Source organism: Eulemur rufifrons, chromosome 6 (genome assembly GCF_041146395.1).
Source record: "Eulemur rufifrons isolate Redbay chromosome 6, OSU_ERuf_1, whole genome shotgun sequence".
NCBI classification, from domain to species: Eukaryota; Metazoa; Chordata; class Mammalia; order Primates; family Lemuridae; genus Eulemur; species Eulemur rufifrons.
Window position 1 is genome coordinate 3901085 of NC_090988.1, and position 18608 is coordinate 3919692.

An 18608-nucleotide genomic window follows, 5' to 3' on the forward strand; every position below is an offset into this window, starting at 1 on the left:
TTGCTACCGGGGACCTCCTGAAGCTTTGTTTCCCTTGGGCCCAGCCGGTGCCCCCTGTGCTTTGGCACGCAAGTCCAGGCTGACTCCACACATTACGGGGCTTTTCAGTTCCTTTTCCTTCCACAGCCCAGCACTCGGCCAGGCCAGCAAGCCAGGGCTGCCTCCAAGACTGGCCCCTGTGACCCCTGGGCAGACTCCCTTCCTCCACCCCTGACTCTGCCTTCTTGTCTCTGAGCTGGGGCTTGTCCTCCGCGACCCATCCAGCCATCACAGCCGAGTGACAAGGAGCTTTCTCTCCCTTCTCCCCCTCCCCGCCCAGACGCTGCTCCGGGATGGCAAGCGAGAGAGCATCGTCAGCACCCTCTTCCTCTCCCCCGGCGACGTGGAGAACGGGCAGAGCATCGTGTGCCGTGCCACCAACAAAGCCATCCCTGGAGGGAAGGAGACCTCAGTCACCATCGACATCCAGCGTGAGTACCGGCACCCGCCCGGCTCAGCCGGGCCCAGGTGGGAAACACACAGCCCTCCCAGTAGCTCTGGTCGCCTGAAGGCAGGAGACGGGCCAGCTCTGTGGACTGGCTAGTTTGTAAGCACCAGCAGGAAGGGCCCTCTGTGTTTCTTACCGTCCCGGGAAGCAACCTCACGGATGAAGGTCCTCGGTAAAGGACACCTTTAAGCCACATTTGCCAGCTGAACAGCATGGAGCTTCCATATTAATAACTATGGTCAGCTGCTGCCCTGCTGCGCTGGCCCGGCCGCCCCTCCCCTGCTGGAGAGAGGCCAGAGTGGAGATGCTGGGGACGGAAGGGCTCTCGGGCTCCCGATGGGCACGCAGCACTGTGCCCTGTAGAGGTGCGCTGGCCACCCTCACGGAGGGTCAGCCGGGGCTGAGAGGAAGAGAAAGACAGGCCAGTATTTAGCTCATATTTATATGCATTATTGAATTTAATCTTTACAACCGCTTGGAGTAGGTATCTGGGGAAATTGAGGCACCCGAATGTTGATTCAGTTGCCCATGCAGGTTTCAAATGCAGGCAGCTTAGCAGAGCCTGCCCGCAACACTCCTGTACACCCACGAGGCCAGGCCTCGGTGGGTCCAGTCGACTGGGTTGTTATGGCTCACATACTGACAGTAATGATGCTCTAAAGCTCCGCCAACATCACATCCCAAGAGCCCCCTAAAAGAGACTCCTGAAGTGTCCCTAAGGTTCCTGTCAGGCCCAGAGAACCAAGAAGAGCTCAGCAAGGTGCTCCAGTGGCCCTGCCCCAGGAGGGCTCAGGGGTGGGCTTCCCTCTCAGAGCATGAAGCCTCCGCGCGCTGGTGGCCACTCTGGTCCCGAGCTCCGACTTACAAGGCGGGAGCGCAGGCGGGTGGCCGCGCCTTCCTTCGAGTATTCATTTTCAAGCAGACACATTCAGAAACTCACCCTAACAGCCCTGGCCCGTCTAAGGCCTCTGGATTCAGGCTCCACAGGACTCTCCAGGATCTGGAGTCCAGAGACACGGAGCCTCAGGGGTCCCAGAACCTGTCCTGGCAGCCAGAGAGCAGAAGTTCCCACCCCGTGTTTGGAATCCCGCTCAGGCTCCAGAGGGGAGAAGCAGCAAACGGTGTCAACGGGCTCCGGCCACCGGCACAAAGGCTCCGCCGCCCGGCTCCAGGCTTGGCCAGAGCTCGCTGCTGCAGCTCTCCCTGAATGAGGGCGGGAAGGAGGATCCTTGGGGTGGGGGTGTGTGAGGGGAGACGGGTTTGTTAACAGTTGGTGGCAAGATGGCGTCTCTGGCTGCCACAGCTGCCAGAGCCCTGGCAGGGAGAGGTGGGAAGAGCAGAGCTGCTGCTCTAGGCCACGCCCCACCGCCCCTCGAGGGCCTCTCCAGGCAGCAGGGAAGTGGCCGACCAGCAGAGCCCGTCCGTACTCGCCAGTGGAGCAGCGCTGGCCAGGGCACACTGAGACAGTCTGCACCCCGGGAAGGCGCCAGGCCTTGCCAGGCCTCTGGGCCCTTCTGGCCTCCTTTCCCAGAGCGTCTCAGCCCTCCGGAGTGAGGTCAGGGTGAGGCTTGGGACCCAGCTGCCTGGTGTCCTAGACCGGCCCCATCCAAGGCAGCGCAGCGCAGTGGTGAAGGCCATCATATTTTTCCTACTTTGAATTCTGGCTCTGCTACTTCCTGAGTGACCCTGACCTGGTTAGTTAGCCTCTCTGTGCCTCGGTTCCTCGTCTGTGCATCTCAGCATGGTGATAACGCCTACCGCCTAAGGTTCAGTAAGGATCGGATGCAATTATTCATGCCTGACACATTGTGAGCGCTCTACACCTATCAGCTCCCAGGACCTATGTCACAGGTGTGTGGTAGCCCCTCCCCAGGTGTCCCCACAGCCCCAGCAGGAGAAAGGTCTCCCCTGGGCTGAGAGTGTTTATGTGCCTGCCGGGCAAAGCACATACAACTTTGCTCCCCTCCTCCCCCTCCTCCTCCCCTCCTTCTCCTCCTCCTGCATTTATTCATTTGCGCATTCAGTAAGCATTGAGCTGTTTACTGTGGGCACCACGGGCAGAGCTGCCTTTACAAACCTGCTCATTTTCTCAGTCAACCAAGAAGCATCCAAACTCAGCAAAAGCACATTTGTTGTTTGTTTCCCTTGGTCTTTACATGTTACCCAACGGAAGACAAAGCCCCCAGATTGAGTAATGGGAGAGAAAGCTTCACATCCTCAAAGCCTCGCGGCATCTGGACTCCGTGTCCAGATGCCAAGTTTCAAATGGATGTGCTATAAAATCACTGAGTCATGAAGTTTCTCTCTTTTCCCACCCCCTCCTTGATGTAATACTTCCCCCGAAAACACATGCGTGCACACACACGCACACACACGCCTGCACACACACGCACAGTTTGCTGACTCTCAGCTGTAACATCTGTTCAGTGTGATCCCAGTTCCACCAGCTACATCAAAGCTGCCCTCCTATAAGTTATGCAGCCGACATCACAAGTGGGATTAAAGTCATGTTTAATAGTTGGACATAACATGAACTATTTATACCTCTGGAGCTTGGCAGACTCTGGAAATTTGTATTCAGTACCTGCAGAGGAGAGGCGTGGGAGAGAGACTCGGACACCTGTGGTGGGGGTGAGGTGCAGCCAGACTGGAGAGTGGGCACCAGGGGGATGTGAAGGGGCAGATGCGGGACAGAGGCCTCCCAGGGAGCGCTGACAACAGGTGTGTGCGTCCCGCAGCCAGGCAGGGCCTGCACCAGGCGTGCTCCATCTTCCTGCCTCCCAAAGTCTTGTCACTTTGTAAAGGACACTTAGGTGAAGGGTGGGCCTCCTGGAGCAGCCCCCCAAATTCTGTGACAAGTGTCTAGCTACTGTCAAACTGGCACCTCCTTAAACAAGAGTTGGATTGAGGTACTGTTCCTCGCAGTGACGGGCTGCATGTGTGTGGACGTGGGCCGGCCCCGTGTTGCGATGCAGACGGCAGTCCACGGGTCCCCGTGCCGGCCAAATGCAGGCTCCCCCGGGGAGAGCATATTCTCCAGGGAGGGTCTCACCAGCACCCAGCACAGCCGGCCAGCCCTGCACGGAAAGAGCTGGGACTCCCGATCCCACCTGGCCTGGAAGCCGGGGGCAGCTGGGGAGGGGCTGCAGGGCTGGGGTGGTGGTAGCTCTCCTGGGGGGTGGAGGAGAGCGCTCCTGGCTACCTCGCCCACTCATCTTTGCGACCACTTGAATTACACTTTAAAAACTGAGATTGAGATCACTGAAAAACCCATCACTTCCCTAGTAATTCCCCAGGAAAAGGCAGGCAAGCTGGCTGCACCAGTAGCAGGTGCTTCTGGGACTTGTGGTCCCCCAGCGGGAGCTAGGAGGTAATGTGGAGAGAGTGGGCCACCAAGCCAGCCGGCCACCTGCTACTCAGGAAACAGACACCAGTGTAGGCCCCGGGGCCATCTCCCAGCCCAAGCCCCTGTGCCCAATCAGGTGCGGTCCGTCCCGAGCACCAGCGGCAGAGGCTGGGTCAGAGCAGTCAAATGATGTCAACTCCGGGGTATGGCAGGCTCGGTCCGCAGCTGGGAGGCTGTGAATGACTCTCCAAGGCCCCAGCCAGGAACCCAGACCAGGCGGGCTGGAGTCTCCTGCCTCTGCGGTGCCCCTCGTGGGGTCAGCATGTTTCCTGATGGCCTCTGAGAAACTAGTTTCTTTACTTCTTTTACTAAAAACAGCCTGAACCCCTCGAAAGGCCTCGTGACCTTCAACAATTTCCTCTGCTTGGCAGTGCGCTGGCCCTGGCTAGGCCCTGAGGACCAGGCTGCCCTCCTCACTCAGCCTAGACTTGCACAAGAAAGACGGGTGGCACTGGCCCGTCTCTCCCTCTCGGAGTGCGGGTGCCCTGGGACGCCCTGGGGTGCCCTCGTGCTTGGCTGGGCCAGGCCGACGCGAGGCCGCCCCGCCTGCTGCGGACCCTCGCGCCCCGTTTCCGTCTCTGCGGCTCGCGGTGTCTGTCTCTCCCCCGTTTCTCATTCCACACGGTTGGTCTTTCTCCCCTGCACCTTGTCATTTCCTGTCTCCATGTGCTGGGTCTTCCCTGGTCTTTTCTGCTTTCTGTCTAAGATCCTTGTCTGATCACGTGTCTCCGTGTACGCGTCAGTCTGCTCTCCGCTTCTCTAGGTCTCTGTCTCTTCCTCCCAGTCTTCTGCGTTTCTCAGTCTGTGTGTGTCTCCATCTCCCTGTCTCTGTCTCCCTCCCTCATCTCGCTCTCTCTCTTCCTCAGTGGCCCCCACGCCTCTCCTCTGTGTGCGTGCTCTGCCAACCTCTGCCAACCTCGGATCCTTCTGCGCGGATCTCTCTGTGTCTCCGATTCCTGTCTCTCTCCTTCTCCCTCTCTCTGACTTTCTGTCTGCTCCCCTCCCACCATTTAGCACCTCAGAGCTTGGCTTCTTGTCCTGTCAAATGGGAAAGTGAGCCCCAGACGGGAGCTGCTGCGGCCCTGTGACACCCCCAAGGCTGAGCAGAGATGACCAGGCTGAGGAAAGGGTGTAAATGCCGCCTTCCGGGTAACAGATGCCCCAGAACCTTTACGCAAAGAGAGAATCAACAGACATTTCGAAGACGGGAAGTCTGTGCTGAAATGGGGCTGAGTGTCCGCACTTCGCTGCCCTGCACCCCTTCCCGCGTCTCCTCCCTGGTGCTCTGCTCTGCCCAGAGCTGCAGGGTGGGCGCGGGCAGCAGTGCCCAGGTGGCCGTGCTTCCTGGCTGGCTGTTCTTGTCGACACCAGGCCTGGAGTCCACAGGGGCCCTGAGCCCACCCCCAGGACTGGCTGGATCAGGCACCTCCAGGCAGGGCAACAGCCTCCTCTGAGCCCCCCACACACCCCACCAGGGCGGTGGCTGTTCTGAGGATCCCTGGTGGTGGAATCTCTAGCCTTTACCCTCCATGTCACCCAGAGGTCTTCCTGCCCCATTCTCCCTCCAGTCTACAAGTGATTCTCTCTCCCTGCAGACCCCCCACTTGTCAACCTGTCCGTGGAACCGCAGCCAGTGCTGGAGGACAACGTTGTCACGTTCCACTGCTCTGCAAAGGCCAACCCAGCTGTCACCCAGTACAGGTGAGAGTCATTGCAGGGCGGGCACGGCCTGGCCACTGGCCCCACCCCACGCCTATCTCTTGGGATGGCACTTAGGGTCTGCAGCATGGCCACGGCGCTGCCTAGCTCACAGCGGGTGCCCGCGGCTAGCCTGCGCCCCGCACCCTGCCCGCTGGCCTCCTTCGTGCCTGCACACGCCCCTCTTCCATGCAGGCAGCACGGGTCATGCCTTCTGTCTGAACAGCTTGTTTATCCCCCGTTTCTGACGAGAGGCAGAGAGGCTCAGGAAGAAAGCTAGAACCACCAGGCAAACCAGCAAGACCAGAAGCTGGATTCTGGTCTTGTGCTTGTCAAACTGTTTGCTTGGGTAGGGCGGGATTCCTGGGACAGTGGGTCTGTCTCTGGGCACGGGGGTCATACATGCCCGTGGCCACCGGGTGTCCCTTGCTCACAACACTGATAAAGCATCACTGCTTCTTACATGCTTGTCTCCGCCTTGCGTGGAGCATCTTGAAGGCCAGAACTGCAGTGTAGTCACTCACGGCTCTCCGCACGCAGCACAGTGCACAGCACAGACTAGATGCTCCTTAACGTGTCCGACCCATCCAGTACACGCGGAGCTGCTTTCCTGCCGGTGCACCATCCCCGCTCTCAATTCCAGGAGACTACGTGCTTTCAGAAGTGCTTAAGGGCAGACTCAAGAAACTCCCCTCCTTTCAGATGCACGTGGACCTGGCCGTGTAACGCCCCCATCCCTTCCCCCGCCCGACGGGCCGCAGGTGCCCAGGGCGTCAGCTCTGCTGTGGATCTGGGTTATTGAGTGCCAGGGATGCTAATGGCCCCGGACTGGGAAACAAGCTGGCCGGGGAGTGGAGAACAGGGAAGACGAGGCCGTGTGGCCCAGCAGGCGGAAGGAAAGGACACGGGCAGGAGATTCAGGTTGGGCATGCGGAGGTGCTCCATGCAGCGCTGATGATTAAGCAGCACTAGGACAGAAGCCAGGAAGGGCACAGTCTGTGTCCCTGAGGATATTTTAAAATGGGATGAAAACCCATCTGTCCTGTCCGATTTAACCATTCACTGGACAAAAGGCAGAAGAAAGATTAGATGACCTCCAGGGTCCCTTCCAAGCCCAGGACATCAGGCTCCCTGGAGTCACGTGGCCCATTCAGGTCCAGGGAGCACGTCTGGTTCGGCTGGGTCTGGCATCTATTTGGAAGTGACCAAAGATGCAGGAGAAAAGCCCGGTGAGACGCCCTCTCTCTGGGCTTCCACCCCACACCTGCCAGGCCCGGGCTTCTTCGTACAAGTCAGCTTCCCTCCGCTGCTCCCAGCTCTCTGCTTGGGGTCCCTGAACACCAGGAACAACTTGCCCAGAAAACACCCCTCGTGCCAGTTCCCCAGGGCAGCGTCTCACACCCACTGTCCCCCTCCCAGCTGCCCCCAGGGACCAGGGCACACAACTTCCAATGTCCACTGCCCCTCACTGCCAGGCCCCCGGTCGCCCATGGACGTGGGGCTGAGGGCTGCGCAGACAGCAGAGCGGCACAGCCCCGGACCTGCAGCCTCAGCCCCCAGGCCTGACCGCCCACCCCACACCCACCTCTGACCAGGACGGGCTAAGCAAACATCGCTGATTCCCAGGGTCGGCGACCTCAGAAAAGCAGGACAGTATTGAGAAGAGGAGGAGGTGTCAGTCTGCACAGAGACGGCCTCATGAAGCAACGTGAAAAGATGTTGGCAACTGCCCAGTCCAGGGGAAGGGAAGGTGGCAGTTAATGGGACTGTTCTTAATGACTTTTCTATAATTTTGGAGTTTCTATTTTTCATGCTAAACAGTTAATACACAAGCAAGCAGAGGACATGCAGGTTGCTAGGCTCGGGTGTCCTGTGGGATTCCTCCTTCTCTGCCCCGCCCTGGAGTTCCCGGGCTCACAGCCAGCCCCTCCCGTGCACGCCCAGGGCAGCTGGCAGGGCCGGGAGGCCGGGAGGGCAGGGCTCCCTCCCTGCAGTGCCATTAGTCGCCTTCCCCCCCCCCCCCCCGGCCTTCTGACTAGCCAGGGCCCTGAAAGCGTTTTAGTGCAGGGTCAGTCTCCCTCCAGGACTCCAGAGATTCTCGGGGAGCCCTTCTGGCCCCCAGGTTAACGCAGGAGAGCCGGGTGGCCCTGGAAGGACGCAGGCCCACCCGCGGCCACCCAGCCCCTTCACGCCAGCGAAGTCCCGTCTGGCAGCCAGACGCTCGCTCTAGATGCGACGTTAGGACCCGAGAGGAAATGCTGTAAGCAAACGTCATCCCCTCAGCGCACTGATTCTCCTGACTGACTCTGACAGGCTCACAGGAATCTGTTTCTTTACTTCCGTTCATCTTGCGTGCTTCCTCCCTTCCCCACCCTGGAGGCTGCCCTCTCTGAAATCAGAGATGTGTCCTCTGTACCCCAGCACCCGAAAGGGGACATGGCTGGGCATGGGGGCTGCCCCTCCGCCACCCGGGGACCACACAGCACCAGGACCCCCGGGGCCTTTCCTCAGAAGGCCTCTTGGTGGCCCCAGCAGACAGCAGGATGGGCACCACCACCTGACAGGACGCAGGCGGCTATCTGAGGACAGCCTGGAGGCTGTGACATGCCAGGCCTCCTGCTTCCCTGATATAAATAAGTAATCCTCTTACATTTGTTCAGACCAAGTTAGACAGTGATTGGGACAGGCTTAGGCTGACCCAGTGTTACAGGGACTGGGACTGGGGTGACAGCAGCAGGGGAGGGAGGGGAGGGGGCAGGGGAGGGGAAGACGGGCAGGAGGACAGGGAGCCAGGAGAAGGGAGAGGGAAGGGGTGGGACTGCTCTGTGGCTCCCGGCCCTGACCCTGTGGCCAGCTGTTTGGGTGCAGTGGTTTGAGTGTCCCTGTCTCTGGAAGGGACCCCTCAGAGGGTTTTCTGGCAGGGGAGGGGCTAGAGGAGGGGCCGAAAAGGACTGGCTGAGAGAGGTGTGAGTAGGGGCTGTCAGGGGTCCAGAGGCCCCTCCCCAGAAGGCCTGGCCTTGGGCACCTGCGGACCCAGCCCCACGGCCATCCTGCCCATGACCCTGGGAGAGGATGGTCAGAGAATCCCTCCTGCCGTCGCCCCACCTCCACGGGAAGGGCAGGCCGTGGAGCGGGGTGGGGGGCAGTGGCTGCACAGAGGACCCGTTCAGACAGCACCACTCTGCCGGGGCGTCCTCCGGGCTCCCCCCTCTGGCCTCCTCCACACCGCCAGGTCTGGGAGGAGGGGGACCGTGGCACCTGGAGCACCTCGTTCCAGGCCTGCAGGACCCCAGCAGTCCTCCTCTGACTTGGCCGAGCAGGCCAGGCTGGGCTTCCCCCCTCCATGACTTTCATGGTGCTGGGCCCTGGAGGGAGAAGGGAGAAAGCCTGTCTTCTCCAGGGACCCCGAAGAGGAAGCGAACAGAACCTGCCCATCAAAACAGCTCACTTGGGCCCAAGCCCACCCCAGCCCAGCCAGCCCCCTGCCTGACCTCCCTCTGCTCCTGCAACATGGCCCCTCACTTTGGCAGGGGGGAAGGAATTGGGTCTGGACACAGGGCCCCAACTGTGTGCCTGGAACTGAATTCATCTGCCTCAGGCAGGGGCCGGCCTAAAGTCAGAAACTGAAATGACTCATGAATAACTCATAATGGTTTGTTGGGAAGCTCCTTAAGCTCTCGGGGAGCTATGGTTTGCTGTGTTGTTAACCTATAATTGTTATTATTAATTGTGTTAATAATTAATCAATATTAATTCTCGATAACAACCCCACGGGGCCAGCAGGGGTGTTCAGCGTGATGCAGAGAAGCGGCCGTCTCTGGGGCAGGCGGCCAGGCTGGGGCAAGCGCTGATGGAGGGAAGGAGAGAAAGGGGGGCGCAGGCGGGGCAGCTGTGGCGCCAGGGGGCGAGCTGCAAGGTCATGCTTGGGGCGGCCGAGGGACCTCTCCAGCTCTGCACAGACACCCCAACAGAGGCTTGAACTGCAGTGGGAGGAACCTGGTTAGGAGGTTTGCGATTTCAGAAAGTGAGTGTTGTCTGCAATGGCATTAAACCAAGGGAATGGGAAAACTCTCCTCTTGGGGATCTGTAAGGAAAGCCCCACCTCCACACACATGCACACACACGCACCCCGGTGGGGCTCCAGCAGGCTGCCAGGTCGCTGGTCCAACGCGGTGATCACACCCCAGGGCCAAAACCAAGCCGAGCCCAAGGCTGCTGGGTCTCCCTCTGGTGTGATACCGATTGGCCGATGGAAGGACTTCCTACCTGCCTCCCCAGACCCAGCCATGGCTGATGATGCCACCTCTGTGGAGCAAAGCCAGGGAGGGAGGGCAGAGGCTGGGCGGGAACAAGAGCAAGTACAGTCCCAGCAGGGAGGCTGAAAGGAGTTCTGGGGATGTGGGGGCTACATGAGGGGCCCACCCTGGGGGTGGGAGGAGTCAGGATAGAGGGCTGAGGGAGCCGGCCGAGTGGGAAGAGGGGCATTCCGGACCACTTGCTAACACCTCTGCTCCTAATGCTATCAGCACTCCTGCTACATGGTGAGGAGATGCAGGCCCTGGTCACACCTCTCCTATGGCATCGCGCCTGGTCTGGAAACCAAGCTTCCTGGAGCCTCATTTCTGTGTGTGTGTGTCTGTCTGTGCACATGTGTGCATGCGTGTGTGGGCATGTGCCATTTGACCCTGGCCTCTGGTCACCCAGGACAGGGACCATGATGCAGTCCAGAGCAGACTGGCCAGGCTGTCTGGTGTCCTTGTTTCCTGTGGGATGGATGCATCTGGCTCCCAGAGGGGTGGCCTTGCCATTTGAGGTCCACACCAGCCCCTTGGGCTTCCATTGCAGGTGGGCCAAGCGGGGCCAGATCATCAAGGAGGCATCTGGAGAAGTGTATAGGACCACCGTGGACTACACGTACTTCTCAGAGCCTGTCTCCTGCGAGGTGACCAATGCCCTGGGCAGCACCAACCTCAGCCGCACGGTTGACGTCTATTGTGAGTGCAGGATTTGGGAAACCCTGGCTAGATTCACTGCACACAACAGAACCTTCCTGCTTCCCAAGCACGTAATGCCTGGCACTTTACAAAACACATCCTCGTGTGGTGTTTCGTTTTTATTTTGATCCCTATAATGACCTGATGAGATGATGTCTCAGCTCAGGCGGCTGTAACAGATTACCATAGACTGGGTGGCTCAGACGACAGAAACAGTGCCAGCATGGGCGGTTCCAGTGAAGGCTCCTTTCCTGGCTTGCAGACAGCCGCCTCCTTGCTGTGTCCTCATGTGGAGAGAGAGGGAGGGAGGGAGGAAGCAAGCTCCCCGGTGTCCCTTCTTTCTGTAAGGCCACTAATCCCATCAGGAGGGCTCCACCCTCATGACCTAATCTCCTCCCAGAGGCCCCACCTCCTGTGCCAGCCCCCTGGGGTTAAGGCTTCTAAATATGAATTGGGGGAGGGGCACAAGCACACCGTCCACATAGGCAGGTATTATTATTCCCACGCTCTGGATGAGCAAATGGAGACCTGAGGTCACAGCGAGTCTGTGGCAGAGTGAGAGCTGCGTCATTGCCGTCCACACACCACTCTGCTTCCCGCTGAGGAGACTCGCCCACAGCGGGCAGCCCATTGCCATGGACTAGCTGCCTGGATACATTCAAAACAACAACGCTGAGTTCGTGCACTGCCCTTTACAGTTTTAAAAGCACTTTTACAAACTTTTTTTTATCTGACCCTCCTACTCGCCCCAAAAGCCTCAGCAGAAGGTACATTTTTACACTAAGGGACGGATTTTGATCTCCTGACACCAGGCTTCAGCCTCCGTTTGCCCGGAGCACTCTGAGGCCCACCTGGCCACAGCTCAGGGTCCCTGGGCCTGAAATCCCACCGCCGCGCCCCTCTGGACCAAGGCTTGGTCTGCAGGAGGCTGCGGCTGTGCTGGCGGAAGGCGGCGGAGACCTGCGCACCCTCAACGCCTAGCAGAGGTGTGGGCGCCAGGACCGGCGCTGTCTGCTTCAACAGGGGCCGAGGAGGCCGGAGCCTCTGGAATAGGAGGGCAGCCTAGCACAGCGGGAGCAGCCCCGCCCTCCACTCCATATCCCAGAGCCCCCAGCCCCCCTGGGCCTGCGGCAGGCTGCTGCCGGCGGAGGCTGAGGCCTGAGGAGGTGGGACTTGAGGCATGATGGTCTCAAGGCCCAAGATTTCCGAGGCAGGAGGAAGGCCTTCCCCAACCTTCCCAAGTCAGGTGGGACCAGGACAGAGGGGAGGGGAGGGGACTCCCCTGGCAGTAAATCCAGACAGAAACTGGGCCCAATCACCATTGCCAGGGCCTGTGATCCTACAACCTCGGTGGGCCTGAGACAGGCTGAGCTCCGGGCAGAGGGTCTCGTCCTTCCTCCCAAGTCCCACTCCTAGACCCCAGGCCCAGCCTGGGAAGAGGACCAAAATGTAAGGCAGTGCGCTGAAGTGGATTGAGCTGGCATAAGTCCCTGCTGTCCCCTTCCCCCAGATGGGGTGGCAAGGTCCAGCACGGAGGGTCCCTGAGCTCCCTGGCCCACTAGAGCCATCTCCTCCTTTCTCCCATGACAGTTGGGCCCCGGATGACCACGGAGCCACAATCCCTGCTCGTGGACCTGGGCTCCGATGCCATCTTCAGCTGTGCCTGGATCGGCAACCCCTCCCTGACCATCGTGTGGATGAAGCGGGGCTCCGGGGTGGTGAGTCTGCAGCACAGCCCCGGGGCAGGGGCAGGGGGACGGCGGAGCAAGAGGGAACCGCCTTGCAGGCCCTTCTCGCTCTTAGGCTGGAGGGTCGGCTTCCAGTGTCAGCCGAAGCGAGGAGGACCCCAGAGAGCAGAGGGGGAGCCCCGGCGCCCACGTGTTCACAGCTCACCCTGAACACACTCGGCCGTTAAGGAAAGCAGGTGGTCACCAACACCTGGAAAGGCTTTTCAACCCCCCAAATCATTCAGCCTTGAGGTCAAGCTACGCTTTCCCCGTCCTGTGTTCCTCCCTCAAAATGCACGTGTTCTTCAGTGCGCCTGAGAGTTTGTCGGGTGTCCTTCCTGTGAGGAGGAACAGGAAGGGCCCTGGGTAGGGAAGCAGGGAGAGGCAGGAGAAAACTGACCTCTGTGTAGTTGTCCCACGAGATGTCATCGTCCCCATATATAGATGAGGAACCTGAGCATCTGAGGAGATAAGTAACTGACCAAAGAGACACAGGTATTCACCGCTGGAGCCAGGATTCAAACTCAGATCAAGCTAATGCCAAAGACTGTTTTCTTTTCATTGCCCCAAGCTATGTCCCAAAAAGACACTGAAAAGGACTCAGAAAACACAGGTCAGGACCCTCACAGAAGTCCAGCTGTAGGATAATTTCACCCACAGCCAGTCGGGGACAGAAGCCACCTCAGGTACAGAGAGGTGGGCATCAGCCCCCCGGAGGAGGAAGCCCGGGAGTCCCCAGCCAGAGGGTCCTCCTCCTGTCACACATGTTCCTCCCCACGCCCCCCCCCCACAGGCTTCACCTGGGAGCAGCACCCACAGCCGCACAGGCTCTCCTCTGTCCAGCCCCCGGGGCACTGCTGTGTCAGAAAACTGCCTGCCTCTCCCCTGCCCCCCTCAGTTTCCCCTGAGATGCTGGGGACTGCGGCAGTCACCCCAGGCCTGCCTCTTGGCATCTGGTTCCCAGAGACAGAGGGAGCCCTCCCTCTACTCTCGGTGTCTGACCCTCCCGACTCTCCTAGGTCCTGAGCAACGAGAAGACCCTGACCCTTAAATCCGTCCGCCAGGAGGATGCCGGCAAGTACGTGTGCCGGGCTGTGGTGCCCCGCGTGGGAGCCGGGGAGCGAGAGGTGACCCTGACTGTCAATGGTAAGACCCCCTGGGGCAGGCCTGGTAGGGAAAAAGCAGAGGAACCCCTTCTCTTGGCAGCAGGCATTGCCCCAAAGGGGCTGTCACTGGTTCTGGGTCTTGCTGTCACCTCCAACAAGGGGTCGACAGCGATCATGTCCACCTCTTGAAGTCCCTGCCAGGTGAGGAGGGGCCTGGGGAGTTTTCTAGTCACCTCTCTCCTCCTTTCTTACCTTTGAAGAGGTCTCAGCCCTAAGAATAGTAGTTGGTGAATTTTATCCTGGCCAGGAAAAAACTGTCAGAGGTCCCTGGTGGCCAAGACAGATCCCACGTCTCCCATGACCTTGGCCCGCCCATGGGGAATTGAAAGGGGCATCACTGCAGCTCCTGGTCGGCGTACTCTCCTTGCACTGGGGCCACTCAACCAGGGACCCCTGTCACCACCTCTATGAGATCAAGTGTCCAAGGGTCCCCTTAAGGGCAGGGGACATGCCTTATTATATATAATAAGAATAATTACAGCAGGAGAGTGTTTTCATGGTGGGAGTTAACAGGTGACTGTTATGTGAAACATGGGGAGGGGGCGTGCTCAGACCATGCTGGGATGAGGGTGTAGACAACCATGGGGAAGCTGGGACTCAGCTCAGGCCAGACTCAAGAAGGCCATAGCACCGGGACGAATATTCCGACATCCCTGCCATCTTAACAGGTGCTTGGGCCATGGTCAGAAACCAAAGCCGTTCGTTTGATTACTCTGCTGTTTCCAAAGGTCTCCCTCCCCGCCCGACCTCTGTCGGGCCACAGCCCTTTGGGAGCTCCTGTCCCCACCATAGCCTGCCTCAGATCAAAGCCCCGAGGCTCTGAGCCCCTGCCGGAACTGAAGCACAGACCTGCATCTGCAGGGCTCTGGGTCCTGGCCCCAGAGGAAGATTCTAGGGTGGTGTGAGCTGAGTTCTCGAAATGAGCCCAGTGGGCTTCAGCTTCCTTCCTGCCCAGGAAGCCACCGCTGACAGCCTCACCTATTCTCCCCCTTTGCTAGAAAACGAAACCCAGCGTGATGCCTCCTCAGCCACCCGCCCTGCTGGCCCCAGCAGCCAGCTCCCCCACACTGTCTGCACTCCTCTCTCCCGCCCCAGCGTCGTGGCAGCCCAAGCGGGAGGGTGATCCTGCCCGACCCCACAGCATTCGCAGGCCACCTGTCCTGGGCAGAGCCCTGACTCAGGAGCCCTGCTGCCTTTCCTGTGTGTCCCCAGGATGCCACCAATAAATTGGCACTGCAGGGCTAAAAATAACAGCATCTGATCTCGCCTCTGTATATCCATGGCAACACAGGCTGCAGCCTTTTCCTTTCAGCGCCAGTGTCTGACACTTGGCTCAGCGCGTGGCCCGGTAAAATCAGCCACCCTCCCCTGTGGCCAGCTCCACTATGCTAACCCTGTGACCAGCTGGGGGGACCCTCACAATCACATGTGCCCTCCAGGGACCCCAAGCCTGAAGCTATTGAAGGAGCATCGTGGGCTCTGGGGGAAAGGGGGTAGATAGAGAAGCTGACATCTGCTATCACTGGAGACCTTCAGGCATTTCCAACAGAGATTGAAAGGTGTCTGGAGGAGAGAATGCCCCCTGGGGAACAGGCCAGGGGACATTTCTCTTGGATGGGCACCACCCTGGCACTGGTCCGGGGTTTAATCTGTGCTCTCCAGAGCCCATCTTTCCATCTCCTCCTCCGCCCCCGCCCTCCGGCGCAAGCGTCCCTGGGTTGTCAGGCAGAGAAAAGCTGCAGGGGTTGGAGGGAGGCAAGGAAGCTGCTCATTTATTTCTCGGGGATTAGGGCCACATCACCCAGAGCCGGGGGGGGGGGGGATTAAGCGGCCCAGGGAGCGGAGCCTGCCAGGCCCTGCCAGGGAAGCCAACTGTCCGTGCCCCTATGTGCAGGGTGGGTGAAGCCCAGTGGGCAGGGGCCAGGCCTGGGCGGAAGGGGGCTGACGTTATGAAAGTGAGACCAGTTCCAGTCCTCTGGGAAGTAAGCTGGCATAGACCTCCACCAGTTTGGCTCAAACTGGGTATCTACGGGAAGCGTGGGGGGGGGGCAGTAAATCAGCCTAGCCATCGACTGCTCCAATCCCAGTTCCCTTTATGCTGGTTTTCGCTTCCTGTTAAGAAGCCCACAAACACTTATGCATTTGCTCCTGGCTTTTAGAATCCTAAGAACCCCTCAGGGACTAAATTCCTAGTTCCTGGGAAGTGAAAAGGTTTTATGGTGTCATCACTCTACTGGCCAGCAGCAAAGCAAAGCACCACCCAGGTTCCTAAAACATCACACGGGCATCTCTCTTGGAGCTCAGGGATGTGAGGGAGGAAGGGCTCGGCCCACTCTGAAAGGCCTCTGCGGGTGGAGGGTCCCCCACGCCTGCCTCACCCAGCCCCAAGCCATTTGCCATCCTGAATTCAGAAGTCACCAGAGTGTCTCCTGGTACCTTTTCTCCTCTTGGCTGAGAGCTACTCGTAGAAATGCAAATCTGCTTTAATGAAGGGGGCTAATAAACAGCAATTATGTTTGCAGCAACTTTGTTTTGTTCCCAGCATGGTTCTGCCTGTCCTCCTGATCCGGTGCTCCGCTCTCCTTCTTACCTGCCATCCAAGTCCCGCCCTTACCCAGGGAGTGGCGGGGCGCGAGGGTTTCCACCCCGCACCCAGCCCTCAGCCACCCAGCCCAGCCCGGACGTTCGCTGAGCCCGTGGCTAACGCGGCTGCGCCCTCCCTGCCCTGCCCCCGCCAGGCGGGAAAGACCTGGCCTGGGCCGCAGGCAGAACCGGCGGGCCCTGCGGCAAGGCTCCGCCCGCCCGGGCTCCACGAGACGGGCGCGCTCCGGACCGTCCCTCCCACGCACGCGGCCTGGGCACCACAGCGTCGCGGCTGGCGGTGGAGCCGGGCGCTCGCCAGGGCAGTCCGGGTGGCACGTGAGGCAGGCGGGGTGCGGGGCTGTCGCGCGACGTCCGCGACGTGCTGATCCGCCGGCAGGCTCGGTCGGCGGGGCGGCAGCGCCCCCTGCTGGGCGCCTGGGGTGGCTGTGCCGGCCGCGGGCGGAGCACTGTCTTCCCGCAGCGCCGCTCCCGCGCCCTCCCGGCCCACCTCCCCGCCCGCACCCGTCCCGGCCCGCACCCCTCCCGGCCCGCCTCCCCGCCCGCACCCCTCCCGGCCCGCCTCTGCACCCTCCCCGCCCGGCCCGCACCCCGCCCAGGCTGCCACCCCTCGGGAAGCTTTCCCCGTCGCCAGAGAGAATTGCTCTGTCCCGTCCGAAGCCGGCTCGCCCTTCGCTCGGGCCCTGGGCACTCTCGCGGCCCGCCCGCTGTTGCGGTCATCTGAGTCCTGGGGATTCTGACTTAGAAGCCTCACTCGTGACCCCTGGGGAGGCTTACGGCCCAAGGCCCGTTGTCTCTGAGCGCCCACCCCGGCCGCACCTCGCACGTACTCAGTGCTCGCACTGAGGAACAAACCGGAACGCACCCAGGAGGGCGCCAGCCAGGGGCCTGCCCTTCCCGGCCTAACGAGCCCCGCTTCTCCCAACAGGCCCCCCCATCATCTCCAGCACCCAGACCCAGCACGCCCTGCACGGGGAGAAAGGCCAGATCAAGTGCTTCATCCGGAGCACGCCGCCGCCCGACCGCATCGTGAGTGCGGGGAGGGGAGTCGCACCTGCCGGCCGTGCCCTTGCCCGGAGCAGCTCAGGGGCAGAGGGCAAGCCCGGGCAGCAGCGGGGAAAGGCAAATTCCCCTTCCTGCGCTCAAGGCCACCTTAGCCAGATCTCAGCCAGAGCGCAGCTGGCTACCCCTCCCACACCTCCCCAAGTCCTCCACGTCCCTTCCAAAATGCTCGTCATTCTCCCTCAGCTCCTCCAAAGGGTCCGGTCCCCGTAGTGCCACTAAGGCAACCGAAGAGTCACCTGCACTGCCCGCCCCCCACGTATTTGCATTTTTAAAGGGGGGGAGGTATTGCAACAAAATCCATCAGAAACTGGAGTTATCTCATGCATGAAAACAAAGGAAAGTGAGCATTTTATAGCACTACTAGGGGGGAATATTATTTTTAGTAATTTCCAATGCCCAAGACAATCCCGCCAGATTCTCCAGGCCCACCCTGCTGGACAGCTCTCCCTGTTCACAGGACAGCAGTGCCAGGGAGGGTGCAGGGTGAGGCGCTGAGCAGCGGGGAGACCGTGTGCCCAGGGCCGAGACAACCAGGCTGTACAGACTGAACTGCCGTCCTCGTAAACTGAGATATTAGGGTATTACTGTGGTTACACACTTTCTCAGGCCTTTGGTTCATTCACTGTGAAAGAGTCACACAAAAATTACAGGGATTCATGAATAAAACTAATACATATAAAACAATACATACATGAATAAAACTAATACACACATAATAAAACTAATACACTCACCTCACTCTTCAATTTTTTAAAAATTATAAATGTAACAGATGCCCATTGTAAAATATCCCAATGGCCAGCCATGGTGACTTGAGCCAGTAATCCCAGCACTTCAGGAGGCTGAGGTGAAAGGATCAGTTTGAGGCCAGGAGTTTGAGACCAGCCTGAGCAACATGGCGAGACCACAACTATACCAAAAATAGAAAAAATTACCAGAGCTTGGTGGCATATGCCTGTGGTCCCAGCTACTCAGGAAGCTGTGTTAGGAGGATGGATTGAGCCCAGGAGTTTGAGGCTGCAGTGAGCTATGACAAGGCCACTGCACTTTAGCCTGGGTGACAGAGTGAGACTCTGTCTCAAAAAAAAAAAAAAAATCCTATTCACTCTTGAGCATTTTCACATCATCTTTCTTTTCATAAATATCTGATTCTAGGCCAGTGAAGCTCACTGGCTCTGGGGACATTTGGCAGCGTCTGGAGACATTTTTGGTTGTCATAATTAGGGAGTGGGTGCTACTGGTGCATAGTGAGTAGACACCAAGGATGCTGCTAGCAGCCTACCACGGAGGGAGCCCCCCTGCCAAGAATGAACTGGGCCAGGAAGGCGACAGCGTGGGGTGTGAGAAACCCTGCCCCGCTCTCCAGGCCCTGTGAGCACCGCCTGCATCGCCATGTTCCCGCGAACACTGTGGACCAGGCTGTTCATGGCGCTTACACACACTGAGCCGGTACCACGTGCGTGG

General features: G+C 59.5%; 1 protein-coding gene across 1 annotated transcript in view; it reads left to right on the forward strand.

Moving 5' to 3' along the window:
* KIRREL3 (kirre like nephrin family adhesion molecule 3) overlaps nucleotides 1–18608 on the forward strand; it is a 108935-nt gene that overhangs the window by 78479 nt on the left and 11848 nt on the right. The window contains exons 5-10 of the mRNA XM_069468644.1: nucleotides 320–470; nucleotides 5489–5594; nucleotides 10437–10585; nucleotides 12176–12303; nucleotides 13332–13458; nucleotides 17008–17108. Coding sequence (XP_069324745.1) covers nucleotides 320–470; nucleotides 5489–5594; nucleotides 10437–10585; nucleotides 12176–12303; nucleotides 13332–13458; nucleotides 17008–17108 — 762 coding nt within the window. The remainder of the gene's footprint in view (nucleotides 1–319; nucleotides 471–5488; nucleotides 5595–10436; nucleotides 10586–12175; nucleotides 12304–13331; nucleotides 13459–17007; nucleotides 17109–18608) is intronic.